This window comes from Metopolophium dirhodum, chromosome 1 (genome assembly GCF_019925205.1).
Source record: "Metopolophium dirhodum isolate CAU chromosome 1, ASM1992520v1, whole genome shotgun sequence".
Taxonomy (NCBI): domain Eukaryota; kingdom Metazoa; phylum Arthropoda; class Insecta; order Hemiptera; family Aphididae; genus Metopolophium; species Metopolophium dirhodum.
Window position 1 is genome coordinate 30,720,254 of NC_083560.1, and position 15,233 is coordinate 30,735,486.

The following is a 15,233-nucleotide window of genomic DNA, read 5'->3' on the forward strand; positions in this document are numbered from 1 at the left end:
ACTTTTTGATCGCGCCATTACGGAAAAGGTAATTCAGGCTGGGATCCATGCAACAACCAGACTATTCTACAAAAACAATAGGTATTTCATGAATGAAACGACTTGGTTTTATTTTATTTTAAGCGTCATTTTAAGCGTCGATTTCCACTTTACCACCAGCTGGACGGGAAAAGGTCACTTTCCAACGCTTCAACCGTCATCAAAAACTAAACTTTCGGTGCAGGCGTGACAAAAAAATAATTTAATATGTAAATTTTTAAGAGCATTATTAAGGTAAAACACATTTTAAGCAAATTTTTTGAGCATTTTATTGCAGTTTTTAGAATATTTAAATCCAGGCCCTAGTTATTACTGAAAGAATGACTTACATGACTATATATGAATTTAAAAAAAAAATTAATATTTTTAAATCGGTTTAAGAGAACCCTGTTACGCATTGTAAAATATAATTCATTGACCCGTATAAATATTATGTCATTTTGAAGTGCTTATCCATTAAATTTAATTTTTAATAATCATAAAAATGTATAAATCAAATAGTTATATATATATAGGTACAAAATCATTATTATACTTTGATATAAGCAAATGAGAATTGTTTGAATTTGTACTGATATTTTTTTTGCGCAAATTGACTAAATTTTTTGGGGGGACTCAAGCCCTCCTCCCTATAGGCCTATTGCTTAGTACCACAGAATATAAAATTAGTACTAATTACTAGATTTTGAACTGGGAGGATTTGACCGACATTTGGGGAGACTAAGTCCCTCCAAGCCCCCCTCCCAACATTGTGCCAATGCCTAAAACTTAAACAGTTTATAAATTCATAATTAAATTAAATTCAATCTCATTTGTGATTATAAGTGAGGAAAATATTGGTTTTATAATGGTGTTTATTTTTTTTTTTTATCCTGTATAAAAAATTTCTACCAGGAGTGCTTTGATTTCAACATATAGTTTTTATTTTTTAGAAAATTGGATCAAGATGGTACTTTAAATAGGTCATTTTACGATTTTCTCAATAGTTATTTAATGCCACGAGAAAAACCATTGACATATTATGAATCCTCTAAAAATTGGATATTAATTTCTATTACTTTGTCTATCACCATAGAAACGAATAAAATATTATAATACTATTGTTCGGTGCCGACTCCGGCGGTGACAATATTTATTTTTGTCGTGGGTCTACGCCGATAAGGCGTAGAATCTGCTAGAAGACCCCACCCCCCGCCGCCGTATAGTGCAAACCGGCTTCCCGTCCGGCCGCCTCCAACAGGGGCGTAACTCCTTTCGCCCAAAAATGACCTTCCTATTTTCGCCCACGTCCTCAAGTATGATAAAATAGTTTCCTCTTTTTGCCTAAAAATAATTGCATTCTTTTCGCCCACGGTTTCATGTTCAACATTTTGGAAAGCACTGTCTCAAAAATAAATTTAATAAAGCCATTAAGCATAACCCAGAGAGCACCACGAGGAAGCGGCTTCTATTACTCTCCAAAAATGTATTTATGTTTGTGCCCATTAAAATAATTATTATATAATATAAAATAGGTATGTATTTGTCATTAGTTGTTATGACGTCGTCAAAAAATTATTATGTGATGGATTAGGATTTAATTTAAATTAAAATTTTTTGTATAGTTGAATGATATTGATTTAAGAAATGCATACCGACTTATCTCTCCTCTATTGTACTGTTGTATTTTGTCTTCGTTTTTTAGTTGACGATCTTTTACTTTCCTATCTTTAGGAAAGTTTTGTAAATGGATACTATTCAGTTTAATATAGACATCAGTTTGGACTTCTTGTATAACCGCCAACCACGTACCAATTGATGGAGAATTACAATGAAAACTTTTGTTAAAGAATGAATGGAACGACTCGCATGCATTAGTTGTCCTGATTAAATCTGACGAGTTAGATGCCCAAATCTTTGGTGGGAATATACTTTCATCAGATATATAGTTATCAATTAAATAATCACAGTACTTTTGCAGATTGTCATTTTCAGGACAGTCAGTCATTAAATCTTCGACATAACAATCACCTACCTCTTCAGGATTCAATAAAAGTAGACCAAACGTATAGTGTATCCACTTGCCAATATCTGAAGTGTTGTCTTTATAGTGTGTAGCCAAGCCAAATTTTTGCACATTTCTCCACCACTATTGGGTTAAATGAAACCTAATAAATCATAATAATAACCTAATAATTTCCGTATTTGGCCAAACAGTTTGTATAGCTTTATGTATTGCATATTTAAAATCAACCGTACATTTTAACGGTGATAGAAGTACTCCAAGGCTATTACATTTATCGGTGATTTTCTTAAATAAAAATTCATATGTTTGGACCGATTTATTAACTAACAGGCAAAAAACTAATGGTATATAATGATCATTTTTATATCCATGAATAGTGAACATTTGTTCAAAAAATCTTGCAGAATATTTAAACGTGCCATCGACGTATACGTTTTCAACATGGCTCAAGAAATGTAAATTTTTTTCACATGAAAATATTATTACATTTTTATTTTCATAGTTATCTAATACAAAATGTTCATTTGTTACAGTTTTTATTTCGGCTTCGGCAATATACTGATGAACTTAATTTATATTAGTAGGATAGAAGGAAAGACTTTTGCACGATATTTATACATATTGTTCCTTAACCTTTTTATATCATGTACGTTTAAATATGACGTCGCGTCGTTTTGAGCAATTTCTTTTAATATAATTTTTTTTGGTCTTGTATGGAGATCTTCTATTGCTTTTCGTCTGCATGCCGTGTTGACTATTTGACGATTAATATTCGATTCATCATATTTATTATGATAATGTTCTCCGACGGCTGAAGAAAATGCATCATTTTTATCTGTATATAATTTTGCATCACACGTTCTTATTACACATCTCCAACGGGTAGAGCCATCTTTTTTACTAGTTGATCCAAAATTGAACTTTAACCCCTTTTACTTCTCAAAATTCTAAAACTTCCATCACTCGAAAAACGCAAGGAAAAACTTAAAGAAAAAACACAAGCGCCTATTCAGTAGGAAAGTGAATGACATACTAAAATTAATATATAATTACACCGCAATACCGACAACCGCCTCATATATTATTTGTTATATTATATCGATAGCACTTTTATTACGTCCGTTTGTAGATAAAAATTCTGATATCAGATATACATATACGAGATTGTCACAACCTCACAACCCATACCAATTAGTATCGATATTATATCAATCATAAATCATCTTGAGACAGTGCTTTCCAAAATGTCGAACATGAAACCGTGGGCGAAAAGAATGCAATTATTTTTAGGCGAAAAGAGGAAACTATTTTATCATACTTGAGGACGTGGGCGAAAAGAGGAAGGTCATTTTTGGGCGAAAAGAGTACCGCCCGCCAACAGAGGCCTACCTCCGAGGGACACGGACTTTGTAGCAATAATTAAGATAGTCGTTGTTCCGTGCCCATCGCAGTCGTCGAAGTCGTGTGACGCGAGTTGTTCCCGAACTCACCGTTTTGTTAATGCTGCTGCGGCACGTAATATATTTACGCGTTGTTTAGCCATTCGATAATATTCATATTATTGATGTTACGGAATATCAATACGCAAGTGCATCTGCCATCGGTGGCATATGAATATAATATGATCGCGAGTGCGAGCGGGCGACTGGATTTCCTTTTGTAATTATTGTCCGTGTGTCGCTGTTGTTAAATAACGTAAACAGTAACGGGCAAGATGGCAGTTTAATATTAATAATCGGTAGCTAGTGATCGCACGCGGGTGCAATCCAACCAGACGCCGAACGTGCGTCGGACATTCGGGTCTGTGCGTACGATGTGTCATCTGGACTAGGAGACGTCGTATCACATCATGGGCGTAGCGAGTATGGGGCAGGGGTGGGCAAGTGCCCCCCCCCCCCTGCACTACAAACTAAATTGTATTTCTTATATCGCACGTGTAAGTTTTACGTTAAAATTGAAATATTAAATTTGATATAAGTACATGAAGTCTAAAAATAGTTTAGTGGGACCGAGTGATATCTACACGTGTAATCGTTTTATATTTTATCGATTAGTCTATCTAAAGATTATTTGAATTATGAGTTAAACGCTAATCGTTATGTGCTTTATACATTAATATCAACAGCGATAGTGTCAACAATCAAGTGCAGCAGACAGCAGTACGTGCCGTTCTGTGTTCGCGTAAGTAACGAATATAATATATAACGTTTACATTTAATATTATTTTACACGATGGACATAAGAAAGTTTTTTGGTGGTAAGTACATATCTTGTTTTAGAATTATAAATAGTTACAAAGTAAAATAAATAAGTACAAAGTCTTTTACTTATATAATATATACACTATGTATTGTGACCGCCGCCTGCCGCAACTATGATATATTAAGAGGACGCTATACCCGCATGCGTTGTCTTCGTCTTACAAGCATACAATATAGCGAAAAACTGTTTTGCGCGGGACAAAACCACTCCCTTGGTATTTATAGTAGAATTACCAAAATTCCACAATACATAGGACACAACTTTTTCTGTGTCATAGCGCATATTTTATGTTTATAATTTATTATTAATAAATTATCAACAACAAACAAATTTTTAATGCATTAAGTTTCGAGCCCTGATTATCACTTACATCATTATTTCATAAGTCTTCGTAATTTTTAAGGTCGAGAAAAGAGAAAATTGCCAGAAATAAGTAGTAGCGGAAGTGATGAACACGAAGGAATATATTAAATTCCCAAATCCTCCAACGAACCTTCCACTTCTTATGATCGCAATACCAGAAATGCAGATCCTTCAACTTCTAAAAAGCTTACAAATGAAGAACGTTTTGAAAATGACATAGGTCAATGGGTGGGACGGTCTAATCATTTAACAACATCTCAAAAAATGGATATCTTGAAACGTTGTTGGACGCCACCAGAAAATTACAACTTTAGTGAGGATGCTATTGCTGTTGGATCAAAGAGAAAATTTAACCATAGTTGGTTACAGGCCTATGCTCCTTGGCTTGCGTATTCGAAAATACTGAAAGGAGCTCTTTGTTTGTACTGTGTTCTGTTTCCACCGAAAAAAGTCCAAGGTGTTTTAGGTTCATTTATCATCAAACCTTTTACACGATACAAAGACATTCACGAGGGCTGTAGAAACCATATTTCCAATAATTGGCACCAAGGAGCAACCGAAGCAGCTAAAAGTTTTGTGGAAGAAGTACCTATAAATATTATGATGGTATCCGGACACCAAAAAATACTAGAACAAAATCGAAAGATTATTTCGTCCATAATTTCAAATGTACTATTTTGCGGAACCCATGATCTACCCTTTAGAGGAAAAGGTCAAAATGAAGGTAATTGAATAAAATCATTAAATTTATAAAATATTGGATTATTTAAATTATTTATTTTTGATAATTTTTTGATGTAGGAGTTTTCTATGACTTAATTCAAATGTGAATTGAAGCTGGTGATCAGTATCTCCAAAACCATATCGAAAAGGGCAAGCGAAATTCCATCTACACATCTCCGCAAATTCAGAATGAAATCATCAATATAAGTGGAACAGTAATCAAAGATTGTATTATTAATGATGTTAAAAAGGCTGTAGCTTTCAGTATAATGGCAGACGAGACCGCTGATATCTCAGGAACAGAGCAATTGTCTATTGGGATTAGATTTTTTGATGATGAGAAAAGGGCTATCAGAGAAGAATTTTTAGGCTTCATTGAACTACATGCCACGGATGCTGTTAACATAGCTAGTGCAATGGATCATTTTATTCAAAACGAAGGTCTCGATGGAACGAAGCTTGTTGGACAAGGCTATGATGGTTGCGCAACTATGGCAGGGAAAATCAATGGAGTGCAAACAATTTTACGAGAAAAATATCCACATGCTCTATTTTTTCACTGTGCAAGTCATAAATTAAACTTGGTGGTCAATGATTTAAATTGTGTTCCAGAAATACGTAACACAATTTCAACGGTAAAGGATATCATAAACTTTTTTCGCGAATCTGTTTTACGTAGAAAATGTATCCCGAACATACCAGCATTCTGTGAGACACGATGGTCTCAAAAATATAGAAGTATTTCAATTTTCAAAGAAAATTTTGAGATAATTGTACATGCTTTAGATAAATTGTCAAAAGATGGGAACACTGCAACAAGAAAAGTTGCTTTTCAATTGTATGCTGTAGCAAATAAAAGTATTTTTATAATGAGTGTTATCCTCATAGCAAAATACTCTAAATTATTAGAGCCTGTTGTGAATGCTTTACAATCAAAAAATCTGGATTTGCTGAAATGCTCAAATTTTATAAAAAAAATAGTAGTCATGGTGAAAGATCACCGCGAACACGCTGACACAGAAATTAAAGAATTATTAACTGCTGCAAACATAGCAGCTGAGAATATAGGAGCAGAAATTAATCTTCCTAGGATTGTTAAACAACAACAACATCGTTCGAATCCTCCAGCGTTAAATTCGGCTGAATTCTGGAAGAGATCATTACTAATTCCATACTTGGATTCATTAATATCCTCATTGGAACGGAGATTTTCTGATGAAAACATACCTGCTTTTTCACTTTTATTATTACACCCTTCAAATATGTTAGATATGAACACCAAAGAATTTAAACTTAAAATAAATGATTTTGCCAATTATTACCAAATTAAAGACTTGGAAAGTGAAGCAGAATTATGGTACAACATCTGGAAGGAGAAAAAACTGGCTAAAAGCAAACTATCAGACATGGAAATGAGTGAAGTAGTAGAAGAAACAGATATTTTCTTTCCTAAAATAAAACAAGCCTTGCATATTTCTTTAGCTCAGCCATGTACAACTTGCACTATTGAGAGGTCATTCAGTACGTTAAGAAGGGTAAAAACTTGGTTGCGTTCAACGCTGACGGAAAACCGTCTGAATGGTAAATCAAAATAGTTTTTTTATATCAATGCTAATTAATAATTATATTAATATTAATCATATACAATGTAAATTATTTCAGGTCTATGCATACTAAGTGTGCATAGAAAGCTGCTAGATGAAAAAAAGGAAGAGATGCAACAGAAAATTCTCAGCAGATTTTGCGAAGACTCTAGACGATTGTCATTGTTATAATTTAAAAATAATGATTAATGAATAATATATTATAAATAAATACTTTAAAAAAAAATTGAGTTTTAATGATTTAAAGTTGGCTACATCACTGCCCCCCCCCCCCCTGATTGAAATCCTAGCTACGCCCATGTATCACATGCATAATTAGTGTGGTTCAGCCATCGATCAGCAACGTGGATCGCGGGATTAGAACGGGCAAGCAGTCGTCATGGAGGTTTGGTCATAAGGACAGTCGAGTGGTCGGCGGCAACAACTGGTAACGCGGTATCACGACAGTGATACGCGCTTTTATTATCATTGTTTATGATACCATATCATTGTTTTGTATTTTGTTTGTTTATTTTTTATATTGCCTTCGCGGCGTTTTGTATTATTATTATTATATATTATTGTCTCGACTATCGAGCAATCGGTCCAATATTATATTATATAGTAGGTGGGCGCCTACATCCCTCACATATGTATTACACGGATGCTAATTATTATATATATTTATTATTATATGTTGTGTGGTGTTTTTTTTTTTGATACAGTCCACTTTTTAAGATTGAAAAACTCGCTGAAGTTGTTAATTATTTATTATTATTAATAACCTATATCTCTAGGCGAGTAATTGTTACAATACACGACACATCAACTATAATATTAATTCAACTTACAGGATATAATAAATAATAACAATATAAAACGACAAACCATCTCTGCTCAGAATCGTTTTTCTTATACAATGATATTATATCATTGAATTTAAGTTTAATACAATCCATTATTGACCCACTTGTTACCTACTTTCCAACATCCACTTACCCGCTTTTCTTTTTAATTTTTTCTTCTCACACTTTTTTCCTTGAAATTTTTTTAAGGATGCTGGCAATTTACACAATAAAGAATATTTAATAGCTGAAACGTTTCAAAAATATTGAATATATCTCAGCATGTGTGTTGATAACAATACACTACTGAGTACTGACAGACTTTTATACGTTTTACTTTATTAAATGTAATTTTCATTTTTTTAAATGTTAACATAAGTCTTTAGTTTTTGAATTAAATACCTAATAGTTTTGTATACATTTTGATAAACTAAAATTATATTTTGTTCTAATGTATTTTCCAGATTCATTGAGAAAGACGACGTTGATTATAAAGAAGGCAACAGTTGTTCCAGGTCACTTAGCGAGTCGTCATCGGACTTTCGCACCAGGACCAAGACTCATTATTGGCGCAGCAAACTGCCACAAAAGTGTCGGAGGTAAGCTGTCTAAGTTTCTGTCAATTAATTTACGATTCACACCAGGAAACTTAAAATTAAAATTACTGGTATTTTTCGTGAAATTATTGTACTATATAAGGTAATAGGAAGGCCAATTTATCATTGGCCGAGGGAGCCATTAATTCATGATGACAGGGGCTTCACTATTGCGATTTTTATTGTTTTAAATGTACAGCCGAATTAAACGGCAATGTTGTCAATACATTTTATACAAAAAAAAAAAAAAAAACAAACAAACAAACAAACAAACAACCAAACAAAACACGACAAAGAACTATATTGATCAATTACATTAAATAAGAAATATTAAAAATCGCTTAAACGTATTATAATGGGGTCAATACAATAATTATTAATGGTAGAGAAAATTAGAATGTTCTAAATCGAAAGGAAATGCTTCTATACTATTTGTTGTTTACCCGTGTGTATGTTATAAGCCTCCTGGGACGATAAATCAGAAAGGTGCCTCTTGGGGGGTTTTTCATCTTCTATGGGTAGTCTTGGCTGTTGAGATGGAGTGAGGGTGGAGTTTTATTTGTGTTTTTTTATCGCAGGAGATGTATTCGGTTTGATATCCGATCATAAAATCCGTGTTGTTTTGATATTGTTTTTCGTTTATTGAGGAGGTATCTGCCTATGGCAGTGCTATGGGGCTATTAACCATCTAGTATGATTAGGTTAACAATTTAATGTCATATATACATTAAAATATTCATGTCGGTTGTGGTAAAGGTGCTTCTAAAATCTTTAGTATTAATAACGCTGAAACTATTGCCACAGCTAATAATTAATATTACATTAAATACATACTTCAGGAAAAAAAATTGCGTCAACAAATAAAAGATGTTAGTTGATGCTATTGTTAGTATAATATTGCATTCAATATATAATTTTAAATCATAGGACTACGACGATAACGTCAACAAACGTTCCGTATTGTATGTTAGCTAACTTTATGAAATATTTAAAAAAAAAACAATCAAAAACCACTGTAACAGGAACATTGTTTCGGAAATGTTTATTCGTCTTATAACGTTTTCTTTTTCTTGTTTTCTCGTAATTGGCTATTTGTATAGGTACCAACAATAGGGTTTTTTAAGAACGCGTAAAGCGCGAGAAAAAGCTAAATAGTTTCTAGTTTAATGTTATTTTTACTGACAATATTCGTTGGGTAACTTCTGTGACAATCATTCAAAATTGGCAATAATTGGACTCTAATTATATATTAATACTAAAAACTTTAGAAGAACCTTTACCATAACTGCCATGCATATTTTTAATATTTATATGATATTAAACAGTTAACCTAATAATACTAGAGAGTTAATAGCAACATGGCACTGCTATAGGGCTGCCATGACACTGCCAAAGTGTCTGTTTGAATTATTTCACCACCAAACTATTTAGACCACAGACTACCTAATATATAATAAACGAATTTACAAAGAATCGTTAGGTACAGTATGGTGGATTAGGTCAGTGAAAGTTCAAACGAGACCTAACGAGTTATTGCCGATCGTGAATAATTGTCAATGCAGTTAGACATCGAATATTGTCAATAAAAATAACATTAAACTAGAAACTATTTAGCTTTTTCTCGCGCTTTACGCGTTCTTAAAAAACCCTATTGTTGGTACCTATAGAAATTGCCAATTACGTTATTTAGTTATAAGTACACTTTGTCTTGCGAATCTGATCAAAACTGTCCACATAATCATTTTTAGATATATGGTGTTTAGAAGTAAAACATTTTATTTACCAGAAAAACCCATACACTTGTGGATTAGAGATTCCTTTTTTTTTTAAATTTTTGCTATTTCCAGAAAAAAATACGTTGGGTCGTAAGTCAAAATACTTGCGACCCAATAAATAGACTAAGAGCCAAATACTAAAGCTATAATTGTGTTACAGGTGGTACTTTAAGTACATTCTATGTATTTTGGAAAATCAAACCGATATGAAAATAGTTTTTATTATAAGTGCATGAATGTCGAACGTTAAAAAAATAATTTCGACTCAATCAATGAAACTTTAGTACCTATAGGTATCCAATATCTAGGGTTCTAAATTTGAAATATTTCAAAATTGAAAATTTCACTGTTCTTGAAATTTTCAATGAAATAATGAAAAATATTTTTTCTTCTTTTAAACGTGTTTGGTTATAGATGTTTAGAAACAATAAATTGATTACACACTTAGAATTAAAGAAAAACATATTATTTTTATAATTTATTATTTCGTATTTGTATATTCTATATTTTATACTACCGAAAAAAATTCCTGGCATTATTTTGAGAATAAAAACATTTTTTAGGACACATAAACTGTATTAAATATGATAATATAATTATAAGGCCACATTCATTGTATTTTAGTTGTATTAACATAATTACTAATCTAATTATTACATAAGAAATGTTTCAAATACCACGATTACGTGTTTAACATAATTTGTAATCATTAAAAAAATAATTCCGTTTTAGTTTTCCCTACAAGGTAGAATGAAGTAAATGTTGAACATTCTCAGGTACCATAATGCTGCTGATAAAATGTATTCTCTTGCGTGTCACGCATCTCAAATGGAGATATCTGTGTTAATCGATGTAAAGTTTAATAGAGAAAAAAAATGTTTCATTAATAGCTTACATAATATATTTATTAATAGCAAGACGATACAGTGATTATGTGGGTGACGATAATTATATATTTTGCTGTGGCACACGTACGTGTTAAAATATTTGAAATACAAAATATAAAGTAATCGAAATGTTCGTGTCTACAACTTTTTACACTTTCATTAAAATATGTCCCATGGTTTATTTCTTTTAATTTTTGTTTGGTTCCAAACTGCTGTTGTCATCTAACTTTTTCCGTCGGCGTCAGACCGTTCCTTAGAATTTGCATGTTCTCTTGGCACCTATCATTTCGCATCTGGACATATTGTTTAAGGGGATGTGGTTTAGGTTTGAGCGATACAAATAAAGCATCGTCAAATTAGTTATGATATATTGATATTTGAACATTCATTGAAGTTAATGCATTCCGTTTGCGTAAAACACCTCAGCGGGTAGGTAGCAGGTACGTATTATAAATACACGAGCAGTCGTTCAAAGTGTATGGACTAACTGGTTTGCCTAAATTGATTTCGTGTTTTGAGGAAACGTTTATAATCTTTTACAATTGAATATGATTTGAAAAAATATTAAAAACAATTATGGTTGTACTCCTTACACCTAAATCAATATTTTTAAACGATTCCGAGATACCTATTACAAGTTTTTAATCAATCACGATTATTTAAAATCAGAAATTCACAGTTGGCTAATTTGAATATACACCAAAATAATAATCTTGTTTTAGTTTTCCCTACAAGGTAGAATGACCTAAATTTTTGATATTGTAAAAATATAATACTACTGCTGGGTGTAGGTACTCACATCTAAAACGCAAACTGCCAGTGAACACAATCCTTCCAGCGTCTTTTCACCCTGGCACGAAACGAACACTGCGATACTATGCATGAATCTTGAAATAAGAAATATACTTAACAATAATATAGCAAAATTAAAATATGTACCTATCTAATATTGAAACTACAACGTAAACGCCATTCGACAAGACCGTACGATTGAATTTGTTCCCTGAAAGAGTCAGTTTGCTCTGCAAAACTAACAGTGCTAATAGTAAACCATTATTATCGAGAAAACTATCAGTTGGATAAAATATAATAAGAATAATTATTCTTTAATGGGTCGATGATAAACTGTATGATTCATACAAGATAATAGAATTGGACACAAAAACTGTATTATTTATGTTAATATAATTATAAGTCCACATTCATTACATTTTAGTTGTATAAACATAAATAATCATCTAGTTATTACATATGAAATGTTTCAAATACCACGTTTACGTGTTTTAACATAAATTGTAATTCTTAGGTATAAAAATTGGACGTTTTATAAATGTATATCTACTAAATAATTTGTAAACATTCAATTTGATGAAATTCATCGAAATTTTAACTTTCAATGATTATATAAAAAAAAACATTTCATTGGTGTACAGTTATTCGTTTTGGAATTACAAGAAAACAAGATAAATTCATATTTTTATCATTATTACGCATGTTGTCGAGAATAAAACTCAAAATGATTATAAAAAAAAAAAAAAAGCACACACACATCATTGTAAAATCAATAAATCCATCTTAATCTAAAATATTTTAAAACTATGATTGTGTTAGTCACATTCTAGTGGAAATTATATTTTCTCCTATTTACCCAATCTGAATGATACGAAATTCTAAAAATTAATAAAATCACGATTATAACTACAAAATAGAGACATCGACTTGGTTTATAATTTTATAATATTTTTCCTAAATTATCTTTTTGTATAGAGAATCTTAAGGTGGATTAGACATTGAGAACTATATCCCAGCGATTTTCAAACTAGTATTTGTATACACTTTTATACATAGATTACCTATTGATGAATTAATTCTCGGTTTCCGTCTCTGAAATTTTCTTCCCATAACTGTGCTTGGCGTTCGAAGCCATCCGTCTATTCGTTGTAATTTGTGACATTTTTTTTTGTCTCTGTGATGTGCAGTTTTTTTGTTAAATTTTTAATGGTAAAATAACAGAATACAAATTATGAAGAATTGTTTCGTCTGTATATTAAATGTTGCATTATATAGCTAAAGGTTAGATTTCACTTAAGAAGAAAATGTTGAACATTCTCAGGTACCATAATGCTGCTGATAAAATGTATTCTCTTGCGTGTCACGCATCTCAAATGGAGATATCTGTGTTAATCGATGTAAAGTTTAATAGAGAAAAAAAATGTTTCATCAATAGCTTACATAATATATTTATTTATAGCAAGACGATACAGTGATTATGTGGGTGACGATAATTATATATTTTGCTGTGGCACACGTACGTGTTAAAATATTTGAAATACAAAATATAAAGTAATCGAAATGTTCGTGTCTACAACTTTTTACACTTTCATTAAAATATGTCCTATGGTTTATTTCTTTTAATTTTTGTTTGGTTCCAAACTGCTGTTGTCATCTAACTTTTTCCGTCGGCGTCAGACCGTTCCTTAGAATTTGCATGTTCTCTTGGCACCTATCATTTCGCATCTGGACATATTGTTTAAGGGGATGTGGTTTAGGTTTGAGCGATGATGATGGTGGAATTTTGTTTGAAGACATTCTGTATACTGAAATAATAAAAACAACCCTTTAGTAAATACACTGATGCGTACGGAACTCAATCAATCTGAAAACCATGTCATACAAACAAGTATATTCCATGAATTGAAATCGTAAACATAATACAAATAAAGCATCGTCAAATTAGTTATGATATATTGATATTTGAACATTCATTGAAGTTAATGCATTCCGTTTGCGTAAAACACCTCAGCGGGTAGGTAGCAGGTACGTATTATAAATACACGAGCAGTCGTTCAAAGTGTATGGACTAACTGGTTTGCCTAAATTGATTTCGTGTTTTGAGGAAACGTTTATAATCTTTTACAATTGAATATGATTTGAAAAAATATTAAAAACAATTATGGTTGTACTCCTTACACCTAAATCAATATTTTTAAACGATTCCGAGATACCTATTACAAGTTTTTAATCAATCACGATTATTTAAAATCAGAAATTCACAGTTGGCTAATTTGAATATACACCAAAATAATAATCTTGTTTTAGTTTTCCCTACAAGGTAGAATGACCTAAATTTTTGATATTGTAAAAATATAATACTACTGCTGGGTGTAGGTACTCACATCTAAAACGCAAACTGCCAGTGAACACAATCCTTCCAGCGTCTTTTCAACCTGGCTCGAAACGGACACTGCGATACTATGCATGAATCTTGAAATAAGAAATATACTTAACAATAATATAGCAAAATTAAAATATGTACCTATCTAATATTGAAACTACAACGTAAACGCAAATCGACAAGACCGTACGATTGAATTTGTTCCCTGATTGAGTCAGTTTGCTCTGCAAAACTAACAGTGCTAATAGTAAACCATTATTATCGAGAAAACTATCAGTTGGATAAAATATAATAAGAATAATTATTCTTTAATGGGTCGATGATAAACTGTATGATTCATACAAGATAATAGAATTGGACACATAAACTGTATTATTTATGTTAATATAATTATAAGTCCACATTCATTGCATTTTAGTTGTATAAACATAAATAATCATCTAGTTATTACATATGAAATGTTTCAAATACCACGTTTACGTGTTTTAACATAAATTGTAATTCTTAGGTATAAAAATTGGACGTTTTATAAATGTTTATCTACTAAATAATTTGTAAACATTCAATTTGATGAAATTCGTCGAAATTTTAACTTTCAATGATTATATAAAAAAAAACATGTCATTGGTGTACAGTTATTCGTTTTGGAATTACAAGAAAACAAGATAAATTCATATTTTTATCATTATTACGCATGTTGTCGAGAATAAAACTCAAAATGATTATAAAAAAAAAAAAAAAGCACACACACATCATTGTAAAATCAATACATCCATCTTAATCTAAAATATTTTAAAACTATGATTGTGTTAGTCACATTCTAGTGGAAATTATATTTTCTCCTATTTACCCAATCTGAATGATACGAAATTCTAAAAATTAATAAAATCACGATTATAACTACAAAATAGAGACATCGACTTGGTTTATAATTTTATAATATTTTTCCTAAATTATCTTTTTGTATAGAGAATCTTAAG

The 15,233-nt window shown here is 31.4% G+C and overlaps 1 protein-coding gene across 1 annotated transcript in view; it reads left to right on the top strand.

The window, feature by feature from the left end:
* The first annotated feature begins 4,933 nt into the window (after positions 1 to 4,933).
* The window catches only part of LOC132936136 (zinc finger MYM-type protein 1-like), a 75,493-nt gene continuing 65,193 nt past the window's right edge, over positions 4,934 to 15,233 (top strand). The window contains exons 1-4 of the mRNA XM_061002825.1: positions 4,934 to 5,393; positions 5,507 to 6,973; positions 7,055 to 7,160; positions 8,285 to 8,419. Of these exons, the coding sequence (XP_060858808.1) occupies positions 4,934 to 5,393; positions 5,507 to 6,973; positions 7,055 to 7,160; positions 8,285 to 8,419 (2,168 nt within the window). The remainder of the gene's footprint in view (positions 5,394 to 5,506; positions 6,974 to 7,054; positions 7,161 to 8,284; positions 8,420 to 15,233) is intronic.